The sequence below is a fragment of the Trichechus manatus genome, unplaced genomic scaffold (assembly GCF_000243295.1).
Source record: "Trichechus manatus latirostris isolate Lorelei unplaced genomic scaffold, TriManLat1.0 scaffold00217, whole genome shotgun sequence".
Taxonomy (NCBI): Eukaryota; Metazoa; Chordata; class Mammalia; order Sirenia; family Trichechidae; genus Trichechus; species Trichechus manatus.
The window spans coordinates 992,947-1,015,326 of NW_004444153.1; the positions used below are offsets into that span (position 1 = coordinate 992,947).

At 37.4% G+C, this 22,380-nt stretch overlaps 1 protein-coding gene across 4 annotated transcripts in view; it reads left to right on the top strand.

The window, feature by feature from the left end:
- VCAN (versican) overlaps nt 1-22,380 on the top strand; it is a 125,823-nt gene that overhangs the window by 39,465 nt on the left and 63,978 nt on the right. For 3 of the 4 annotated variants that reach the window (XM_023742784.1, XM_004388838.2, XM_023742785.1), the window contains 2 exons: nt 2,874-3,167; nt 9,513-12,491. In XM_023742784.1, coding sequence (XP_023598552.1) covers nt 2,874-3,167; nt 9,513-12,491 — 3,273 coding nt within the window. The remainder of the gene's footprint in view (nt 1-2,873; nt 3,168-9,512; nt 12,492-22,380) is intronic. The other variant, XM_004388839.2, reaches the window with a different exon arrangement.

A 22,380-nucleotide genomic window follows, 5' to 3' on the forward strand; every position in this document is an offset into this window, starting at 1 on the left:
ATTTCCCGTGTCCATTCAACCAGCTCCTGACCGTCTCTGCCTTCTCATCTCATCTCCAGGCAGAAGCAGCCCATTTAGTCTCTTGTATCTACTCAAGCTAAGAAGCGCGCTCTTCACGAGTATCATTTTATATCCCATAGTCCAGTCTAATCTTTGTCTGAAGAGTTGGCCTCAGGAATGGTTTTAGTTCTGGGTTGACAGTCCGGAGGCCATGCTTTCTGGGGTTCCTCCAGTCTCAGTCAGACCATTAAGTCTGGTCTTCTTACTAGAATTTGAGTTCTACACCCCATCTTTCTCCTGCTCCATCAGGGACTCTCTGTTGAAGAGCACCTAATTTCTGAACAAGAACGTGAAATGCCACTCATTCAATACATATTGTTGAATCCATACTATGTAACTGGTATTGTGACCCATATGCTTTTAAAAGTTATTGTAACTTGAACAGAGTCCCTGGGTGGTAGAAACGGTTAACGTGCTCGGCTACTAATCAAAACGTTGGACGTTAAAGGCCACTCAGAGATGCCTCAGAAGAAAGGACTAGCAATCCACTTCTGCAAATCAGTCACTGAGAACTCTATGAAGCACTGTTCTATTTTGACACATGTGAGGTCACCAGAGTCAGAGTCAACTCGACGGCAATTATTTTTTTATAGCTTGACTCACAGGGAAACATTGTGGGAGTAGGGAGGGGGCACTGACTTGTTTTTAGTATATTTATGAATTTGAGATCACTGTTCTTTGTCAGACCAGATCAGTGGCAGATAACCCAGTAAGCAATGTAAGCACAGGCTTACTTGTGCTTACTTACTAATCTGTGATGTGGTGAAAAACGTAATAAACTGTTCACTACAAATTAGTAAGTAAGCACCTTGCTTACTGTGTTATCTGCCCCTGTCAGGGATTGTAAATTTGAAAAGAGGCTTTGATTGTGTAGGAAGGTGCTGTGGGGTTGGGAGAGAGACAGATGCCAGCCATACCTGGAAGCAGGATCTTCAACGTGGTGAAAAAATGTGAAATTGTTCACTACAGATAATCTGGTAAGCAAGGTAAGCACCATGCTTATCTTGCCTATTGGAGAATCTATCCCTGGACCAGATAACAAGGATAAAAATCACTTCTGGATTACTTTCTTCAGTCAGGTAAAAGTAGTTTTTCTTTCTCTTCTTCAGATAGCTCTTATTGGGACTTGGCCTAGTTACATCAGTGGCAATTTTAGATTTATAGTGAGAAAAGCTGATATGTGTGCGTTGGCTATTTTTCCCATAACTAACATTTCTTGTTTTATAAAGTTATCACACACTCAGAGAGAAAGAGAGGGGGAGCGATTAATGGCTGTATTCATTTCAAACAATTGCTTGTTACACCTGGATTTAGTCAGGTGAAGGTACAAATTACGCACACTCATCACATACCAGTTGTCTAATATATCATAGAATCAGAAAGCAGCCCCGATGAGATGGAAACAGACCTGCAGCTGCTCCAGCAATGAGCTGTCAATATTTTAGCTTCTTCTCTATCTCGTTTTATACATCTCCGCCTGCCTGTTACATTCAAGAAACTGTTCTCTAATTCTGCCTCTGTCTTTTAGCTGCTCGTGCTCATACATGAAAAGCATCATTTTAATTCCAACTGTCATTTCAGCAAATTGTTATATTGGCTACCTAGGGAAAATTCCAATTTAACAAACTTTATGGAGTTCCAGAATATTTTATTGTAACGTGCTGAATGATAATGAGTATGCCCTGTGCTAACTGGACCTGGTGATGAGCAGCAACAACAAAACGCCCAGCCTTTGTTTGCTAATCAATCAACAAACATAAAAGCCACCTGGACCTAGTTCAAGCCCCTGCTGGACAACATCTTTGTGAGAATTTCACAAAAGTGCCTCCTCTGGGAAGATTCTGAAAGATATCCTGTCTGGGCAGGAAAAGTAGAAAATAAGGTACCCCTTCCTCTAGCTGACTGGGGTCCCTTTGGCTGGCTGAGTGGGAGCTGATGTCAGCCCCCATGCACCCCCGACCCTGTGCTACTGTGAAGTGCACGGTCTGCATAGCCATTATGGTAGCCCTGCCCCTGGAAAAGGAAGGCAGGAGACAGCATTCTGTACTGTTTCCATCCCTTCCCATCTTCAAACTCCTGTAAGTTTTCTTGTTTTGTTTTGTTGATTGATTTTGGTAGAAGTTAATCCATTTTGATGGCAATGATACATGAGGAAGGGGTTTGGATTATTATTATTTGGTTTTAGGATAAATCAAGTGAAATAACCTCAGTGGGCATTAAAAAGAGCTTTCCTCTCCCACCATGCAATGTGAATAAGTACACTGCAGGCTCATTCATTAAAGAGAAAACCCATTCCCTGGACAAAAGTCCAAGGAATCACCTGGAAAGATTTGTTCGTTTTATAGAATTTATTTTAACTTTATTATCAAGTGACTGCTTGTATCATCTATGGGAATATATGTGTATTGAATGACTTTTCTCATATTTGCTATTTCTTATTATACATAAATAATAATTATACCAAAATTAAGTAATGACGTTCTCTGCTTGAAAGTATCAGCAGCTGCTACCTTGCCATGAAAACAAGATTACATGCCCCTCCTCCACCCTATATCAAAATCCATGGGTGGCGCAAATGGTTAATGCGCTCAGCTGCTAACTGAAAGTTTGAAGAGTCAAGTCCACTAAGAGGTGCCTTAGAAGAAAATTAGCCATTGAAAGTCCTACGGAGCACAGTTCTACTCTCACGCACAAGGGGTCGCATGAGCTGGAATCGCTCCATGGCAACTGTTTTCTTGTTTTTTAATATCAAAAAAGGAAAGAGATGAATAGTGAAAACTTAGTTTTTGTTTTGTTTTCTCTTCTTCTTCTAGGTGATGTGTACCACATCACTGCTCCCAATAAGTTTACCTTTAAGGAAGCTGAAGAAGAGTGTGAAGCCCAGGACGCCAGGCTGGCGACAGTGGGGGAACTCCATGCCGCTTGGAGGAACGGCTTTGACCAGTGCGATTACGGTTGGCTGTCAGACTCCAGTGTGCGCCACCCTGTGACTGTGGCCAGGATCCAGTGTGGAGGTGGTTTACTTGGGGTGAGAACCCTGTATCGTTTTGAGAACCAGACAGGCTTCCCTACCCCTGATAGCAGATTTGATGCCTACTGCTTTAAACGTAAGTGTTTGATATCTTTTTAAAAATTACACATTTAAAAATATTACTTCAGAGGTATGCATTGGTGTTCAACTGGTCATGGGAGTGGATTCCATGTCTTGCACTACGTGTATGGGAATAGGAAAGTTCAGAGACTTGCAAAAGCAAGCAAACCACACAGCGGTGATGTGGTTAAAACAACATAAAGTTTGACAAACGGATTTCTAGAGGGAATGAAGAAATGCCAAGTTAAGGTCTTAACTCTGCCACACTGTGCCTAGAAGCACAGTCAGGGGCAGATTAACCAGTAAGCAAGATATGCACAGGCTTATTTGTGTTTATTTACTAATCCGTAGTACACAATTTCACATGGGTTTCCCCACATCAAAGATTAGTAAGTAAATACAAGTAAGCCCATGCCTACCTTGCTTATTGGGTAATCCGTCCCTGGCAGTACGTGTTTCTCAGTAATTTTATATTAATTGCAGCCCTTAAGTTCATTTAGATTGTTGGTACTGTAATGCTGAGGCCACCTGTGGCTGAGTTAAATCCGTGAATTTTATCTTGTCCTTGTTTGATACCACTCTTTCTTTGAAATGGTGGAGAATTTAAATATCAGTAATTGCAGGTGAGTACTTGGAGCTGACATGGATAATCATAATGTTCAACTTGTAGTTAAAAATGAACCATGCTATAAATAAAAATCTCCACTTATTTTATTTCAGGTAATGGAAATATGTGCCTTCTAATGATTAATTCTATAATATCATAATGAAGTAAAATATATGTTCCTTGCAAGGGCTAACATAAGTAGGCTATCTTCAGTTAGATTCACTACTTAAAGTTAGTTTCAAGTAGCGTTTCTCAACCTTTATGATATAATTATTTTAATTTTTCAGATGTCCTAGAATTATTTTAGCCATAGTTCTCACATGATATGGTATCATGACAGTAGACTGCCTAATTGAACAAGCAAATTTGCTACAGTCTCGCTATAATATTTACTGTAGGGTCTATACTGGGCTAGGTAAGCAAAGATCTCTCAGAAATTCTGGTAGCCTTGGGTATGTATAAGATGGAGCCATGTTAAAATTTTCTGAGTAAGTTTTGAAGATACCTTGTAGTAGCAATATATAACTAAAATTAATAGAAAATACACTAGCTTATTATGTAACTGGTTTCTAAAGTGAAATACACTGGCATTTCTCACCAATGAAAAAGACACAGAGCTGTGATGCCTAAGCAGTCAGCAAAGGAAAGGAAAGAGCTAACATACCTCTGCTTGGATTTGCTCCCTGAGACTCAACTTTCTGAGTGTTAAAGCCAATGGGCCATCCTTAAGAGAGCATTGAAAAGACTAGCTTCCCGCCCCTCCCCAGCTCTGAAACAAGAGTCTTCCTTAAGCATGTTCAGGAAAACAAACAAACAACAACAATAACAAAAAACCTTCTCCATAAAAGTAGAAAGCCATACATTCCTTTAGGCCACCTTTCCTTAGAGAGTTTAGGCTCTAAAAGTTTTGCATTGAGTGGTTGATATGATTAAAGAACAAAATTGGTATACAAAGGGGTGGGGGCTGGAGAGGTTAATTTAGGGAAGTGGTAGAATTATTCAGCTTGACTGCCTTGCTTGATTATATCCCCTTGTGCTTTATAAAACTAGCATTAGAAAATGTTTAAACAATATTTTAAAAATATTTTTAAACAATATTTTTTTCTCCCGGAGGGTAAAATTTAAGTCAAATCCTGTCAATAGCCACAAAAAAGTTCTGTTACAAAATTCATCCTGATGTGTTTAAATTATTTATTTACATGAGGAATTCACATGAATGTGTTAAAAAACAAGGTACTTACATTCAAATAGAATTGTCCACAACTAAAAAGATAAATAAAATCTAAAACAGAAAGTTTCAGTTCAATTTTTTTTCTCCTCAATTCATTTGAATCTACAGAGGAATATAATAAATTCTTTTTTTTTTTCCTCAGCTGAAGTTAGAAGCTAGATTCTTATTCATTTCTTCCATACCTAAAACCCTATAGTATTCAAAATTTATTCTACATATAAAAAGTTAAGAGAGCTTAGTCATAACATAAAAGCTGTCTTAAACAACACACAGTGCCAATAGTTTTCCCAAATTTCAAATTCATTTTTCAAAGCTTCTTTTAATACTTCTTTTAACAATTTGAAAAAAAAAAATTTCAAAGCTCAGTGACTGAATTCTGTAGGATAAAATGTGTGAGGGTTGTGACTTTAGCTGCACTTCCAGAAAGTGATGTCAGAGATTTACTTCAGGTAAGGAATTAAATAGAGGAATTTAGAAATATAGCCATATCTTTTTAACTCACTTTTACCAAATGTAGTGTTTGGTGAGCCATTCCTTGGTGATTGAACAATGCCAAATCTTATTTTGCTGTAATTCCCTATTCCTTATAACTGAATAGAGCATTAAAAATGACTAATAACAGATATGATTAAAATCTATTCTTGGGTAGTAAAATTCAAATAGATTTGAACAGGTAAATTAGTATCTGTGAAACAAAGTTTTCTTGCATATTTTCCCTTGATAATTAAACTTAATCGTGCACTTTTTATTTTTATTTGACCTCAGTGTTAAGCAAGTTATATGAAAGTTAGAGAGTTTTAAAGGACTTTGAAAGATCACACCCTCAAGTTTAAGTGAATTAGAACAATTGATGACTGATGATCATCTCTCATTTAATGTTGTTAATGGTCTCCAGAGAAGGAGACAGGGCATGTTTCTCGGGAAACCCATTCTAATATTCTGTGGCCATCACTATCAGATAGTTTTTTGTCATTGTCTAAATTTGTTGCACTGGAGTTTGAGCCCATTTTTCCTTTTTAAGTTGGAGACTAAAATCTAAACAACAGCCATTTCTATTATTGAACACAATTGTTCAGTTGTCCCTCAGCGTCTTGACCAATTTCCTTCTTTTGAATTTTCAGTTTCTAAGCCGTAATCATCTATAAGATCTTCCTTGGAACCTTCACTGTTTCTCATATCCCTTTACTTGATTAGCCTGGAGCTGAAAATAGTGGTCTAAAGAAGGTTCAGTTAGTTACCACCACTTCATATGCCACCTTATTTCTATATTGGTTCACTTCTGAGATTGGTCTGCCCTTCTAAACTATGGTCAGCTTATTACAGTTTTTTGTGACCTAGATTATCATCTGACCGTAAGTGCCAAAACTAGTCCTTCCCTCATTGGTATTTCAAAAATATTTCTTATGTATCGAAATTGAATGTTAGCATTCAGTCACTCATGAAACATTTTAAAGATAGTTTGAATTCTAATGCCATTGCCCAGCCTTCACTCTTTCCTCAACTATGAGCCCAGAATCAAGCTATTGAATTCTCACTCTATTGATACTTTCCCAGGTTTACACATATTTACATATAGCAAACTTAATGTAAAAGAATCAATTTAAAATAAGTCATGTGGCTTTAATGTACGCAGGACGGGTATGAGTTAAATCGACTTTTGTGCTACTAATAGGGTGTTTATATGTTATTAGGAAAATCTGCCATATGTCTCATAACAGAAGCACAGAGAAGATAGTTCATAGGACATAAAATACCACAAGTACAGTGATGTGAAACATCTGCATAGCAGACAGCTGCAAAGTTTGGAAGGGAGCTCTTGTGGGGAATGAAGCAAGCTGATTTTTGTTGGCTTTCTCAATAATGAAGTTGAAGGAATGCTGGTAATTTTCCAAGACAAAAGCTTCTCCATGTGAGCGCACCTTCTGGAGCAGCACTTTTAGAATAACCTGGAGTTGTGTTTCCACCTTTGTAATTGTCCACAATAAAATAGTGGTATTTATGCTGTTTTGCAGCTATTTGTGTTTGTAAAAATTATTTCCTTTTTTGTAATGGCTGGAACAAATGGTTCAGATGATCAGATTCACTGAGTTATGATGGAAATCATCTGTTAAGTTGATAGAAAAGCCACCCAACCCCAAAAGGAAGTCTGAGGTTTTCTATTCCAAATAGTAGATTTAATTAAGTTAAATATAAGCAGACTTTTTAACAGGGCCCTGAGATTATTGAAAAGCCTTGTTTGTGAAAATAAAGTCATATAAATCCTGGCTTAGAAAAGGAGATTCTCTGGGACATGCTGTTATCACTTTACTATGCTACGGGGCTGGAGGAAGCAACAGCAAACTGGAAAATAATAATCGACAATATCATACAGTTATTTATTTATTTTAGAAATCCAAGTCCCTAATTTTTTAAGTGTTATGAAAATATTTTCATAGCACTGGATAGACTTACTGGTATAGAACTTGGATTGGAACATTAAGGAAACCTGATTCACAGACCCCTGTTTGGCCCGAACGCAATATCATCTCCCTTTAACTTAATGTCATCAGTTATGGAAATACTCAGAGGGAAAAGTAAAATTAACTTTCTTTTTATTATTAATAATAATATGATTACATTTTCTCTTATGCAGTTTGCTTAGTGTTTATGTTATGCTTCCATGGGAACTTTCCGTGTACCTATCTTTTACCATTTCCCTAAAGAATGCAGTTATAAGACAAATATGAAATTTGGCAGTTAAATGAGGTAACAGTTATGGAATTTCAGAGGATAGAGAATTGAATTAAAACGAAAAGAATCGACCCCATTTTAGGTCCTTAAGTTTGTTCATGTCAATCAAAATAGACTGAAGCTTCTTCCAAGATGTAAAGGCAGAAAAAACTTTTCTCTAAAAGGGGAGAAAGAAGTTATTCATCATTCATGTTTTTAAAGAGTCCAAATCTCTTTTTGTTTAGTTTTGTTTAAATATAAACAGACAAATAATGACAGGCCTAAAGAACATTTCAATGTACTATAATATAAAAGGCCACCAGGTTTTTATCGTAAAAATAATGAATCTGGGCTTTAAATTAGTATAGAGAATGACCACAGCTAATAACAGCTCGTGCCAGAAAAAAATAAGGGACCTATTACAGCCCCAGTCTAGTTTACATCAAAATTACAGCATTTTATCATTAAATTTTGACAGAGAAGACTGAGTTAAAAGGTGCCCAGTTTTGTTTTCAAAGGGATTATTAAAAGTAAGATATTATAGATACTATAGCTATCACAACTCTTATCAGGGAGAACAGGCATTCTCCAAATACAACTAGCTTTAAATCACACAGGTGTAGCAAAACAAGGACTACAGGCTTCCTCAGAATAGTTTTTCCTCAGTTTAAAGGCAGATAAGTTTTTATTTTCAAAACACTTGATTTTTTTTTTAAATGAAATCTTTGTGTGCTAGGTTGCTGATTTTTTCCTTATATTGAGAAGGAATTCCTGTATACAACGCTCATTTTTATACACATATTAAATTTCTTTAAACCAGTCAGACCATTCTGTGTAAATCTGGAGGGATTATAATGTAGCATTTTATGATAACATGTTACCTTATATTGCCTGAGTCTGTTCTTTCTGATGCTCAGGGCTGTTTCCAGTGATTTGTAATTACAGACCTAAAATATATCATGTGGGAACTTTACTTCCTGTTCTACATTTGTGCTTCATGCTAAAGAAAGCCTGGAACCAAGACCCTTAAGAGTTACAAACATAGTATGTAGAACATAGAATAAAAGATAGAACTACAACAATGCCAAGCAGCCTCTGCCAGAAACATTTTCTAATTTATTACAAGCAAGCCCACACTACAGAGTTGAAAGGAAGATGAAGACAAGTGTCCAAACACCTGGAATCAAATGAAGAGTAGTATTAAAAAGTTTAATATTCTGTTTTTATGAGAGTCTTCATGTTATGGACAATGTGATGGTTTATATGTAGCTCTGCTACATTTGATGTGGCTTTTCTGTTGTTCTGCAATCTGAAACATTCCCTCTCCCCTGAGATACTATGCAGCTTGAGAAGGACAAAGTATGTGGAGAAAGCTAGAGGTAGGGTTCAGAAGCCTCCAGAATAGTAGCACTAAGTTCTCCTACTAGGTTTCAAATTGCTGCTGTGGTTTCTGATAAATAAACCCATCTGCTGTATCCAAACTCTGCATTTACTTTTTTTTTTTTTTACTTCTTTTTATCTTAAAACTGCATAATATTAATTTTTTTTTTTTTTAAACCAAGAACAGCCAATCACACCTATGGGTAAAAGTAGTAATAACCTTTACAATAAAAAGGACAACTGATCAATTTATGTTAAATGTTCAATTGTCTGCCTTTGGATTAATATAAGTGTAGTTTTTAGACTCCCCTTCTCACCACAAAACACTTTTGGGGCACCCCAAAAACACACAGCAACAAACAGTTAACAAACACTGGAGGCACAACTTTTTAGTAGTGACTTGTCTAATCAACTCTTTGAAATTATTTTTCTAGCTAAACAGAATGTATCAGAGGCTACAACCATTGAATTGACTATCCTCGCAGAAACTGCATCACCCAGTTTATCCAAGGAACCACAAATAGTACCTGACAGAACTACGCCGATCATGCCTTTAATCACTGCATTATCTGTCATTACAACAAAGTTCTCTTCTGTGGAAAATATAGTCAATTTTGAACAGAAAGGTCCAGTTCAATCTCAGACTGTTACAGACAAATTAGCCACGGAATCAGCCACACCTTCTGGAAGTACCAAGAAGCCATGGGATATGGATTACTTGCCTTCTGCTGCAGGACCACTTGAGAAACCAGATATGTCTGAAATCAAGGAAGACGTGCCCAAAAGTACAACTGTTATCTCCCATCATACTACGGATTCATGGGATGATGTCACGGAAGATACAAAAACACAAGAATCAGTTACACAAATTGAACAAATAGAAGTGGGTCCCTTTGTAACATCTGTGGAAATCTCAAAGCACACTCCTTCCAAGGAATTTTCTGCAACTGAAATACCATTTCTATCCACAAGAATGACCATGGAATCCAAAACTGAAAAGAAAACAGTAAGCCCTATCTCTGAATCAGTGACCACAAACCTCTATGGATTCACCTTGGGGAATGATGATGGTGAAGACAGAACACTTACAGTTAGACCTGGTCATAGCACCTTCATCTTTAGCCAAATACCTGACGTTATTACAGTGTCAAAGACTTCAGAAGACATCACTCACACTCAACTAGAGGAATCAGAGTCAATCTCAGCTTCCACACTTGTTACATCTGTTACCATGCCTGATAATGATGGCTCATCTATGGACGACAGGCAAGAGAAACAAACTACTGGTAGGACAACTGAGGATTCTTGGGACCAGCATGTATCTACCACACCTTTTTCACCACAGCATCAGACAGAAGTAGAATTGTTTCCTTTTCCTGGTGATAAAAGATTAACAGAGGAAATACCAACAGTTATTTATTCCTCTCTAGAAACAGAAATGGCACAAGGAAGAGAAAGAATAGTAACACAAAGGCCAGCTATGAGAACAGATACATATACCAATGATGAAATACAGGCAAAAATCACCAAAGATCCATTTATAGGAAAAACAGAGGAAGAATTCTCTGGAATGGAGGTCTCTACAGCATCCTCAGAGCAAATTCATCCTACAGAGTCTTCTGTGGAAATAACCAAATCTTTTGAGTCTCCAGCATTAACAACAACAAAGCCAAGTGTGCAGCCAACAGAAGAAAGAGCTAGAGAAGAAGAATTTGCAACAACTCCGGTTGGCGATCAAGATACTACCAAGTATGATGAGGGTATTACAACAGTGCATTTGACTCACAGTACTTTAAGTGTAGAGGTGGTCACTGTATCAAAATGGTCATGGGATGAAGATAATATAACATCAAAGCCTTCAGAGTCTACAGACCATGAAGTCTCTCCAAAACTGCCCACTGTAGGAGGGAATGGAAAGGATGAAGAAATCCCAAGATTCACTGAACATGGAGATGAATTTACTCTCATTCCAGATAGTACTCAAAAGCCATTAGAGGAGATTACTGAGGAATATTTAACAGACCGTGGAAAATTCACAGCTAGATTTCAGCCAACTACATCAATTAGTACTGCAGAAAAGTCAACTTTGAGAGATTCTACAACTGAAGAAGGAGTTCCATCTATCTCAAGAACTGAAAGCAAAGTTGTTTATGCAACCACAGAAGGAAGTGCTTTGGACGAAGAAGTAGATGTGGACATCTCTAAGCCAGTGTCTACTGTTCCCCAATTTACACACACTTCAGATGGAGAAGGATTGGCATTTGTTAATTTTAGTAGCACCCAGCAGCCTACTACTTATGTAGACATTTCCCATACCATTCCTCTTTCTATAATTCCTAAGAAAGAATGGGAAGTTTTGGTACAGTTTGTTCCATCAGAAGGAGAATTACTAGGTGAGCCCTCTCAAGACATACGTGTCATTGATGAGACTCACCTGGAAGCAACTATTTCTCCTGAAATCTTAAGAACAACAACAGAAATCACACAGGGAACAACTCAGGAAGAAGTTCCTTGGAAAGAACAGACTGCGGAGCAACCGGTTCCAGCTCCCAGTTCTACGGCTGAAATACTCAAGGAGGCAACAGTATCACTGGATGAACAAGAGAGTGATGGATCAGCATATCCAATCCCAGAAGAGAAATTGGTGACAGGTTCTGAAAGAGTCCCCATTTTAGAAACAACTCCAGTTGGAAAAATTGAGCACAGTGTGTCTTATCCACCTTGTCCTATAACTGAGCACAAAGTGAAAATGGATGAAATGGTAACACTAACACCAAGTGTGGGAACAAAGATATCTTTAAGTCCAAGGCCTGACCAAAAATATGAAGCAGAAAGTAGTAGTTCAACGGAATTTGAATCACCTTTGAGTCCTTTCAGCACCCATGTTACCCGGCTGATAGAAGAAACCACTACTGAGAAGAGAGAGAAAACATCCCTAGATTATATTGATTTAGGCTCGGGATTATTTGAAAGGCCTAAAGTTACAGAACACTCGGAATTTTCAACAATTAAAACTACAGTTCCGAGTGATATTACTACTATGTTTAGTTCAGTAGACAAATTTCATACAACTTCAGCATCTGTGCCCTCTTCAACATCCACTGAAAAACCACCTCTCATTGACAGGGAACCTGGTGAGGAAACAACCAGTGACATGGTAATTATTGGAGAATCAACATCTCGCTTTCTTCCCACTACCCCTGATGATATTGTAGCTAAGGAAACGGAAACCGAAATTGATAGAGAATATTTCACGACTGCAAGTACTTCTACACAGCCAACAAAACCACCTACTGTGGAAAGCAAAGAGCCCTTCAGACCTCAGGCAGTTTCCACTCCAGAACCCCCGCTGGGGACAAAATTCCACTCTGACATAAATGTTTATGTTATTGAGGTCAGAGAAAACAAGACAGGTAAGTCTTTGCTTTCTAGACATACCATTCAAGGCAATCAGCATTTTATCTTGAAAATTACATTGGGAAAAAAAAATCAACATATCAAATGCTGCTATTAGAAGATAACTGGAGTGTGAAAAAATTTGTATTTTAGCTTTATGTATTTAGACAAGAATTGGAAGAATATGTTAAACAATTTGGAAGAATGTTAGGTATGATTTTATTTTAAAAGTTATAAGAAGCCCTGCTTTGTCATCTAATATAACCAAATCATCACTGTTACATCACTTCAGAACGTGCAGAACAAAGTGTTTTAATTTCAGTGTCTTTCCATGCATCACTACTCAAGTGTAGCACTAGACTGTGTTAACATTCCATTGGTCTTTAACTATTAACCTTCAGCACTTACAATGTGGACAGCTAAAACGATATTGCACATCCCTCGAGTTCGTAGAAAGACATCTTAAAGTTTGCTTTTGTTTGTCTCTTCCAGGATTTTGTAGGTTTATTATACCACTTGTGGGGTGGGTAATATGTGCTATAGTTTAAATGTTATTTTAATGCAAATTCAACATGTTTTTTAAGCTGTTGTCTTTTTTTTTTTCCCCCTTAATGTGGCTTTAATTATTTAGAACAAATATAATCTAGTCCAGTTCTAGGCAATGCAATGATTTCATAATATCAAATATCAGAAGTTGGGTATCTTAGCATTACCTTTCTTTCCTACAGACCAGACTGGAATATTGCCCATTTTGTGATTTAACTGTTTTATCTCTAGGAATGTTTGTGATGCCTATTCTCAAATATTTTAGCTCTCTGACAGAATTCTTAAAAGCCCTTTCTTTCCGTTGATTAATATTTGCAGTTTTCATTACCAAGCGTGACATATTCCTTCCCAAAGGTGAAACCATACCATCTTTTAATTTTGGTAAGCTCAGTTGAGAATACAGAGCACATACAGTTCAGTAGATCGATTCAAGTTTGTTTGTCTCTTTTTAATTTCAAAGTTAAGATCACTAATTTTTCTAAGTTGCTGCATTATAGTTTGATATGAAAATTAAATAAATTAATACTCTTTTTTTAAAAATCTGTCTCTGAGATACCTGGCTAGAGGACTGTCCTTATAGCAGAATTCTTCTCTTACTGTTGGGGGTTACGCTTCAGGGTGTCATTTTTCCTCAGGGTGATGCTATCCTCATTAGAGTGTGCAGGAGTGCACCTGTTGGAAACAAACAGGCAGCTCCGTTATCAAGTCAGCTGGCTTCCGGTATGGCAGATGGGAACTTCACGGCTTCTATAGGCTTCTGCTGTGCAGAATTTTCTGATTTAAAAGCTCTTGCAGGGGAGTGAATAGTAAAGAATGGAATACATTGCCAGAGTATTAAAATTAATCCCCACTTCCCAATACAGTTTAAAGAGGCCAGGATTGGAACATTATTTTTCTGGTAATGATGCTATTTCTTGGAAACGACTTTCCTTTTCCACCTCTGGGAACTGAAGTCATAGGAGAAGAGTTTCCAAGCAAGTAAGAATGAGGATTTCTAGTTTGTAGGGTTGGAAAAGGGACAGGAAGAGATTACTATGGAAAAGAAAGATAAGTAGTAATGAAAAGCAAAAAGAACTTTACACTTAACTTGAGAATTTTTTCAAATACTTGAACTACTGACTATGCAGAAGTTTTTCCCAGTATACATTACTCTCTTGTTAGAGTAGATACTGTTGTTGTTAGTTGCCATTGAGTCAGTTCCAACTCATAGCGACCCTGTGTACAACAAAACAAAACGCTGCCCGGTCCCGTGCCATCCTCACCATCGTCACAGTTGTTGCTATGTTTGAGACCATTGTTGTAGCCGCTGTGTCAATCCATCTCATTGAGGGCCTTCTTCTTTTTCACTGACCCTCTACTTTACCAAGCATGACGTCCTTCTCCAGGGACTGGTCCCTCCTAATAACATGTCCAAAGTATGTGAGATGAAGTCTCACCATCCTGGCTTCTAAGGAACATTGTGACTGTGTTTCTTCCGAGAGAGATTTGTTCATTTTTCTGGCAGTAGATGGTATATTCAATATTCCTCGCCAACACCATAATTCAAATGCATCAGTTCTTCTTTGGTCTTCCTTAAGTTGAGTCAGATAACACAGAAAACAGTAAAAATGTCCTGCATTTTACAACTCTTCTTAATGGGAAACTGTGTGTTAAGGTTAGAGCGATCAGAATATAAAATGGAAAAAGTGAAACTTGATCTCTCTGAAAGAATTGGCAGTCATCACAAAAACGATCTAAGCTTATAAACAGTTACTCAAAATGGAGGGCCTGAGCAACTCAACCCTGAAGCAATTTATACAAAGATGCACATTTGTATTCTAGTCATGGATTTAATTCAACTGGGATTGAAAGACATGAATAGGTGTTTCTTCTTATTTCTTCTATTTTAAAATATAGGACGATAATCAGCCTTCAAGTATTTTTTGTTCAGCATTGGTAATAATTGGTCAGAAAACTCTGTGGAAAAGGAATACTTGGTTACCTCCATCAGGACAGGATTCCAGTGTGTGAGTGTGTGTGTTGGGGGGGAGGGGGGTAAATAGGTATCAATTTGTCTGTGCATCTCTCTCTGTATGTATGTATGTATGCATGTTATGTATGTATATATCTATCATCTGCCTATCATCTATCTTTATTTTTGTGTGCTTCTATATATGCATTCTCCTTAGGACTAAAAGTGGTGTTTATTGTCATAATAAAACAAAGAGGTTTATTCAGATCCAACTGCTTATTTATACTAATTTTAATTATCTTCTATGAGAAATTTAATTTTTCAAACATTGTGAACTTTGTCAAGGTAAAACCCTAAAGCAGATGTTAAGTTAATGGGTTCTAAGGCAGGTGTATAAATTAATAAGGAAAAATGTATATGTGTGTGGAAAACCAACTTTTTTATGTATCAAGGCACATTTTTCCAGACTGGAAAATCCTTTGGTACATGTAATGAACTTATATAAATCTATTCACAAGCTTGGAATTGACCTCTGCGTGTACTATGTACCAAGTAAGCAAAAGTACCACACATGCTACATTAAACCAAGGCATTCATAATTTTTTGTTGTACTCGGCAAGGCATATAAATCTTGATTTTTTTTTTTGTAACTTCTATGAAACAAAACATGGTACTCAGGACACATTTTGTTATATTTGTTCAAGTGGATCTTAATAGCAAATTTAGGGTGCTATTGCTAGAACGCAACTGTAGTTAGCAGTTAAAAACAATCTGAAGGAACTTTTCAGCTCATAAAACTTTTATGAGCTGAAAATGCTACAGGGTGTGTTTAACCGTGGTTCAGGGGGTACTGAGAACATGACTTCTGTCTATTTCAGGAGTAATTTGCACACCTGCATTTTGGAAAATTATTGAAAGGTTTTCTTTGTGAACATGTATGAAGGCTATGTGGGGCTTAAAGGTGTGGGAAGAGTTTCTTCAATTCCGGAATTTCTTTTTTTTTCTTCTTTTTTTGGTAGCACTCCTTCTCTTAGTCATATGAGATGTCACAAGTTAGTGTTACAAAACTGTGAGTGTTTTAAAAAGCTGACGTACTGTTATCTTTAAATAAAAGAATTTGGAAAAGTACGGATATTAAATACAAACATTATTATGCAAATGCTCATGGTTATAACCTTAAAATAGGTAGTTTATTAGTTTAAAAAAAACAAATTCATATATGCTACTTTCTATATGTCGGGCACTAGTTAAGCGCCTCCATCAACATTAACTTATTTAATCTGCATAGCAACTCTCTGTGGTAGATACTATTCTGATTTTCATTTTACAAATGAAGAAACTGAGGTACAGAGAGGTTAACTTACCCAAGGCCACATGGCTAGGAGTAGGAAAGCTGGAGACAAGCCTAGGCGGTTGGCTCTTGAGTCAAAGCTCAACCATTATACAGTAAAACCTGTGAAAGCGGGAACCTGTGTAAGGCGGAAACCTGTCAGAGAAGGAAAACTCAAATATTTTCCACTAAAAGGAGCGACAGAAAAGTGATAAGACAGCACCCTGTCAAAGGCAGAAAACTTACGAGACCTGGAAAAACAAGGCAGTCCATGGAGTTCTGGCTCTCACACATTTCACTGTACCATGCTACCTCACAGTAGAGACTAAGAATGTAATCTCTGACTCTTGATTGTCCATTGTTGGTCAATGCTATGAATCTCTTATAACGCGTAACATTTAACCATTTTCATTAGTTCATACTCTCATCTCCTAGATAAGTAGGAAAGACATAATAACCATGCACTAAGTCTCAGGGAAATTAGGCTCAGTGGCATTCCTGAGGTCATGCCGAAGCTAAGCTTTGAATCCTAGTCTTATCATGATATCCTTGAATATGAGGGTGACCTGGCTGTGAACTGTGATCTGGTTAATCCCCAAAGTGATTCCAATGAGATGGGTGAGGTCTCTCTCTTTTCCTTCTTACTCCAATCCATATGCATACTCCTTAAAAGAAAACAAAACAAAAACAAAGAGGAAATTAATAATAAATAATAGCCACAAAGAAGTGTATTTGTGGTAAGTTAAGTCATGTCTCTTTTTAGGAAACCACACAACTTATCACCTCCCTTCTCCTTTTTCTCCTCTTCTCTTCCTAATGTGCCTTCCATTAGAAGGAGGAAGAACTTTTATTGAGGATGATAATATTATTTGTGATGTTGTGCAGACTAGCAGAAGGTATATATTTACCTTCTTGGTTAAATGACTATTCCTACCCCATTAGCAGCCAATTGGATTGCTTGGTCATTATCCATCAGATGGTGATTAATAATTTATCAGTTCAACCAAAATGATTAGATAAACTGAAATTACTATCTAATTAAACAGGTAGTCACCACTGTTTTGATCCCAGGCACTGTCGTTTATTTCCCTTCTTGCTATCATCTACTGCATTTGCACTTAACACATAGTTTGGAATTATTCATAATTCAACAAATATTGAGCAAATGGCCTACTATACATATATATGTGTGTCTGTTTTCCTAAGTAAATCATGACCTTGCTGTAAAAGAAATTGAATCGTATTCATCTTCTATCCTCAGCACCTAGGCACAGTGCCTGATACATAGTAGGCAATCAATATATGTCTGAAGTACAAATAACCAAAACCAAACCCATTGCTGTCGAGTTGATTCGGACGCATAACAACTCTACAGGGAAGAGTAGAACTGCTCCATAGGGTTTCCAAGGCTGTAATCTTTATGGAAGGAGACTGCCACATCTTTCTCTTGAGGAGAGCTGCTGGTGGGTTCGAACTGCTGACCTTTTGGTAGGTAGCCAAGCGCTTAACCACTGTGCCACCAGGGCTCCTTGCAATGCAAATAGTTACCTATTAATTCAGATAGCTGGATGTAATTTGTCTTGTTAGGTATTCTCTTTTGCTGGTTTGATAGTTTATACCTTCCCAAATCTAAGTGTAAGGCAGGTATAAAGCTAATATTAAGCTAAAATTATTTAAATATTAAAATATTGATAAAATTGTCAGTGTAATGATATTAATGAGGTTTCAAAAAAGACAATTTTAGCCTCTAAATTAGAGTTCATTTTGGCCAGAAAAATTACATTTGATTATTTTGCTATGTTTCCTTATTGAGAATCATTATGCCTTATTGCTTACATTATTCAGAAATAACTTCCATCTGATTAATCCCTTTACATTTTTGTTGGTACATCCTGTAGATATACACAAAGCTAAAGGTTTATTTTCTGGATACGATGACTTTAGGAAGAGGGTAAAGAATAAGGAATGTTGGCTCTGAGAACAGGAAATCTCTCTGGGCATATACCAATAGTTAGCCTGTTGTTGTGAGGTGCTGTGGAGTTGGTTATAACTCATAGCAACCCCATGTGACAGAGTAGAACTGCCCCATAGGCTCTTCTAGGCTGTACTTTTTACTGAAGCAGATTGCCAGGTCTTTCTCCCATGGAGCAACTGAGTAGGTTTGAACTGTCAACCTTTTGGTTAGCAGCTAAGCTCTTAATCATTGCGCCACCAGGGCTCCTTAATATTTCACCTAGGGACCTTATATTCTTTATTTCACAGTCATCGTTTTTAATAAGGTAATGTTTGCAAAAGATCCCTCAAACCCCACTGCCATCATATCAATTCCGACTCATACAGACCCTATGGGACAGAGCAGAACTACCACATAGGGTTTCCAAGGCTGTAATCTTTACGGAAGTAGACTGCCACATCTTTCTCCCGTGGAGTGGCTGGTGGGTTCCAACCACCAACCTTTCGGTTAACAGCTGAGTGCTTACCACTGTGTCACCAGGGCTCCTTTTGCACAAGAGAGTCTTGTGTGATTTTTAAAAATCACATTTTTCATTTTCATTTTTATAGAATCTTATAGAATTTTGTAATTATGTAGAAAATTTACTTTCAGATTTTATGTTACAAGAGCAGATTGCTTTTATTAAATAAAGTTTCTTCAAGGCTCTCCATAGTTTGAACAGGTGTTAAGAGTAGCTGTTTCGGTTAATGTTTGAGGAGAGAGATCAGGAGCCCTGCTTTCTCTGGTCTCTCCCTCACCCCCTGTGGTAGGTTCTAAACTACCATGTACCTCAGAACACAGCTAGAATAAGAATGATATCATCTAGATAAGTCAAAATAAAGCACAACAGTGATTCATTCCTGAATGAATTAGTTTTTTTAATGATAGTGTTTTTAAAATTGGTCTGATTATTAATACCTTTCAGTATAGTGCTAAACATTTATTAACCATTTGCTTTTGGATAACTCCATGCAAAATTCTGAGTAAAGCAAATTAAGCAAATATAGTTTCGATCTGATCGATGCCTGCAGTGTAACCAAGATAGTGTACAGTTACATTTCAGAGTATCACAGGTATGTGCCAAGCTAAATCATCATTAGCTTCACACTTAGGGCTCAATACTTTCAGGCCACTTTTTATGTATATTACCTCATTTAAACCTCGGAGATAATTTATGAGACAACTAGGTAAAGTATTGCAGAAGGGCAAATGGAGGTACACTGAGTCCAACACTCTTGGCCCTGGGTCTGACTGTCTTGGCACACTTTGGAGCATTTTTCCATGAGACGATTCTTTCCCTTGCTGAGCTTAAATTAAGAATAATGAACCTCTATTGGCTCACGTGCTGTGCCAGACATCAATTCCTAAGAAAGCATAGACTCTGGAAAGAAAGACTGGTTTTTCTTGACAGTCTATTAGTTTTTAAGTGTGTATGTCTTAGATTTGGTTTCCTGCTAATAAAAGGGACAATGCATGCTACTCAGCTACCTGACGTGGCAAGAGACCAGCATGTTGAAATCTGTAGCCGTGGTTCTGGGCTGCTTGTTTCCTGTAGACTCTTGGAGACATCCCTGAATGTGGATGGGGCTGGTGCCTGCACACGTCGGTGGTTCCCTGTGCTGTGCTTCAGCTGTGGCTCTCTGCCAGAGAAGCATATTTTTCTTCAGGGAAGTAGGAGGCTTTTCCCTTTCCTCACTGACTGCCCAAAGTCTAGAAAAGGATTGAGTTCCTCTCCAGTAGTCAAATAAAAGGGAGGAGAGTGTCCATTCTTTCTTTGCTTCTATATTATGAAGAAAATAATTGAGTGTAATGTCTCTAAATTATTAGTGTGCTTACCACTGCACTGAAGACAAAAGTTTACCTTTGAAAACGTTCTAAGTGAAGTAGTTTATATGTATAACACATACCTGCGCACCACACACACACATACATAGAATCTCAATTTTTCAAAATGCTCTATGAGTAGTTTAATTAACCCACGAACAGTGAGGAAAAATTTAAGAAATTGAAATTGTTTACTTTAAAGGTTGAGATTTGATAATAAAAGAGGAGTTCCATAAATAACTAAAGGAAACTTTATTCTCTTTGTCCTAAAACAAACTACTCTTTCTGAAAATGGCCACTTGCAATCACAGCTTGCCATTATCAAAACTACTCCTGAGGTTGGGGCATTCTACAAGGGCAAATACCACTCTACTATTGGCATTTACCTGGAAACAGATGAACACAGTTTCTTCCGGTGGAGTGCAGGCAATCAAGAATTATCTCTACGTAAAACCACAACATGCCTCGTCCTTTGACAGACTGGGGGGGCAGGCATGAAAGAAACATAAACCATAGGCTCTGCTCCCACAGAATTTAACTGCATATTAGAGAGCCAGTATTAACACAATTAGATATAGTTTCAGAACAAAAACATATAATTACATGCTAGGTAATGTGGTACTGACTATGAATGACAGATGAGCTCAGCAAAGAAAGGAATCAGTGAAGGCAGGAACATTGTAGAATGTTTCATGAGAAAGAAGAGACTTAAGCTGTCCTTGTTGGGGGCGTTGCTTTAAAAACAAATTACTGGAAGTCAGTTATTAGCCTATTGCTTCCCAACTTAGGCTCACCAGTAGGGCTAAGGAGCCCCAAGTATTATCAGCTATTTTTCTAAATAGGGCTAGGGTCAGAGAGAAAACATGGCCTGCTTCAAAAGCTGAATGCGCTCGTAGAATTTGGGATCGACTCAACGGCAATAGGTTATACAGTTCATGGAAACCAGAGATATTCTGCCAACTTTCTCAAGAGGGAGGGGGGGGGAGTGTTCTCAACACTTTTCTATGCATTGGTGATTCATACTTTATGATAAAGACAGCACCTTCTGTAGGCTAGGTACATTTAACTTTTCAAAATATATTCCCATAAAGTGTCACAGTTCAGCATTACACACTTGTAAAAATTAAATGGCGTAAAACTACTTTTTAAAGAGTACCTGTGCATGCTAAAAGGTGATTTAAAGGTTTATGACATCTTAATTGAAGTGAGAATTGAATTGGTAGGATTACAGGCACAAGTACTACAAGTCAGGGAATCTGGAGTTCAGCGTCTTCTTTGCTTATCTGCAATGTGTGTGGACCCAGGAATTTCTTAATTTCACTGTCAGAATTTTGTGTCATTAAAATAGATGTCATGGTTATTGTTATATAGAAAGAATGATATTTCTACCCTGGTCTCTCCATCACTCCAGAACTAAAACAATTTCCAAGGCCATCTCTTCAGACAGGGATTGGACTGGACTATGGGACATAAAGTGATACTCATGAAGAATGTGCCTCTTAGACAAGTAGATATAAGAGACCAAAGGGGCGGCTTCTGTCCAGAGGTGAGAGGGGAAGGCAGAGAGAGTTAGGAGCTGGTTGAATGTTCATGGGGAATCAGGGGCGGAGGGGAGGAGTGTGCTGTCGCAGAATGTGGTGAGCGCTCGGGGTCTCATAACGATGTATGTTAAAAAAAAAATTTCTGTATGGGAGACTAACTTGAAATGTAAACTTTATTTAATTACATCAATAAAAAAAATAAAGTGAGAATAGCAGTACAACTGGAAAAAAATAAAAATAAAAGGTCTGTATAAATATAATTTTCTTTTTTAAGCATCTAAGCTTAAGAGAGAAACAAAGTGACAAAAAAAAAAAAAGTTTACCAATCCTTTGTCTTTATTATGTTCTAGGATACCAATATTAAATTGCTTCCAATGTGGCACTGTACTTAAAAATCGCAACAGGAAGACCACAAATAAAAAGTAGTACCTTTCACTCTGCCCAAAAATGTAGATTTGATGTTATGTTGTTATTGTCACTATTACGCTGAATTTGAAGAAAAAAAAATTGGCAGTTAATCAAACTGTAGATTTGTGTTAATCAAAACTCTCATATTATAGCAACAATAACAATAAATACATTTCCAATGGCTTCACCCTGGCAGAACAAAAGAAGTCAAAGGAAAAGTTAGAGACACCCCTTAGAATTATGCTCCCTGGAACTGACTGACTTATTTGTGACTAGCAACAAAAGAAAAATGAAGTAATGTTTTCAACAAATG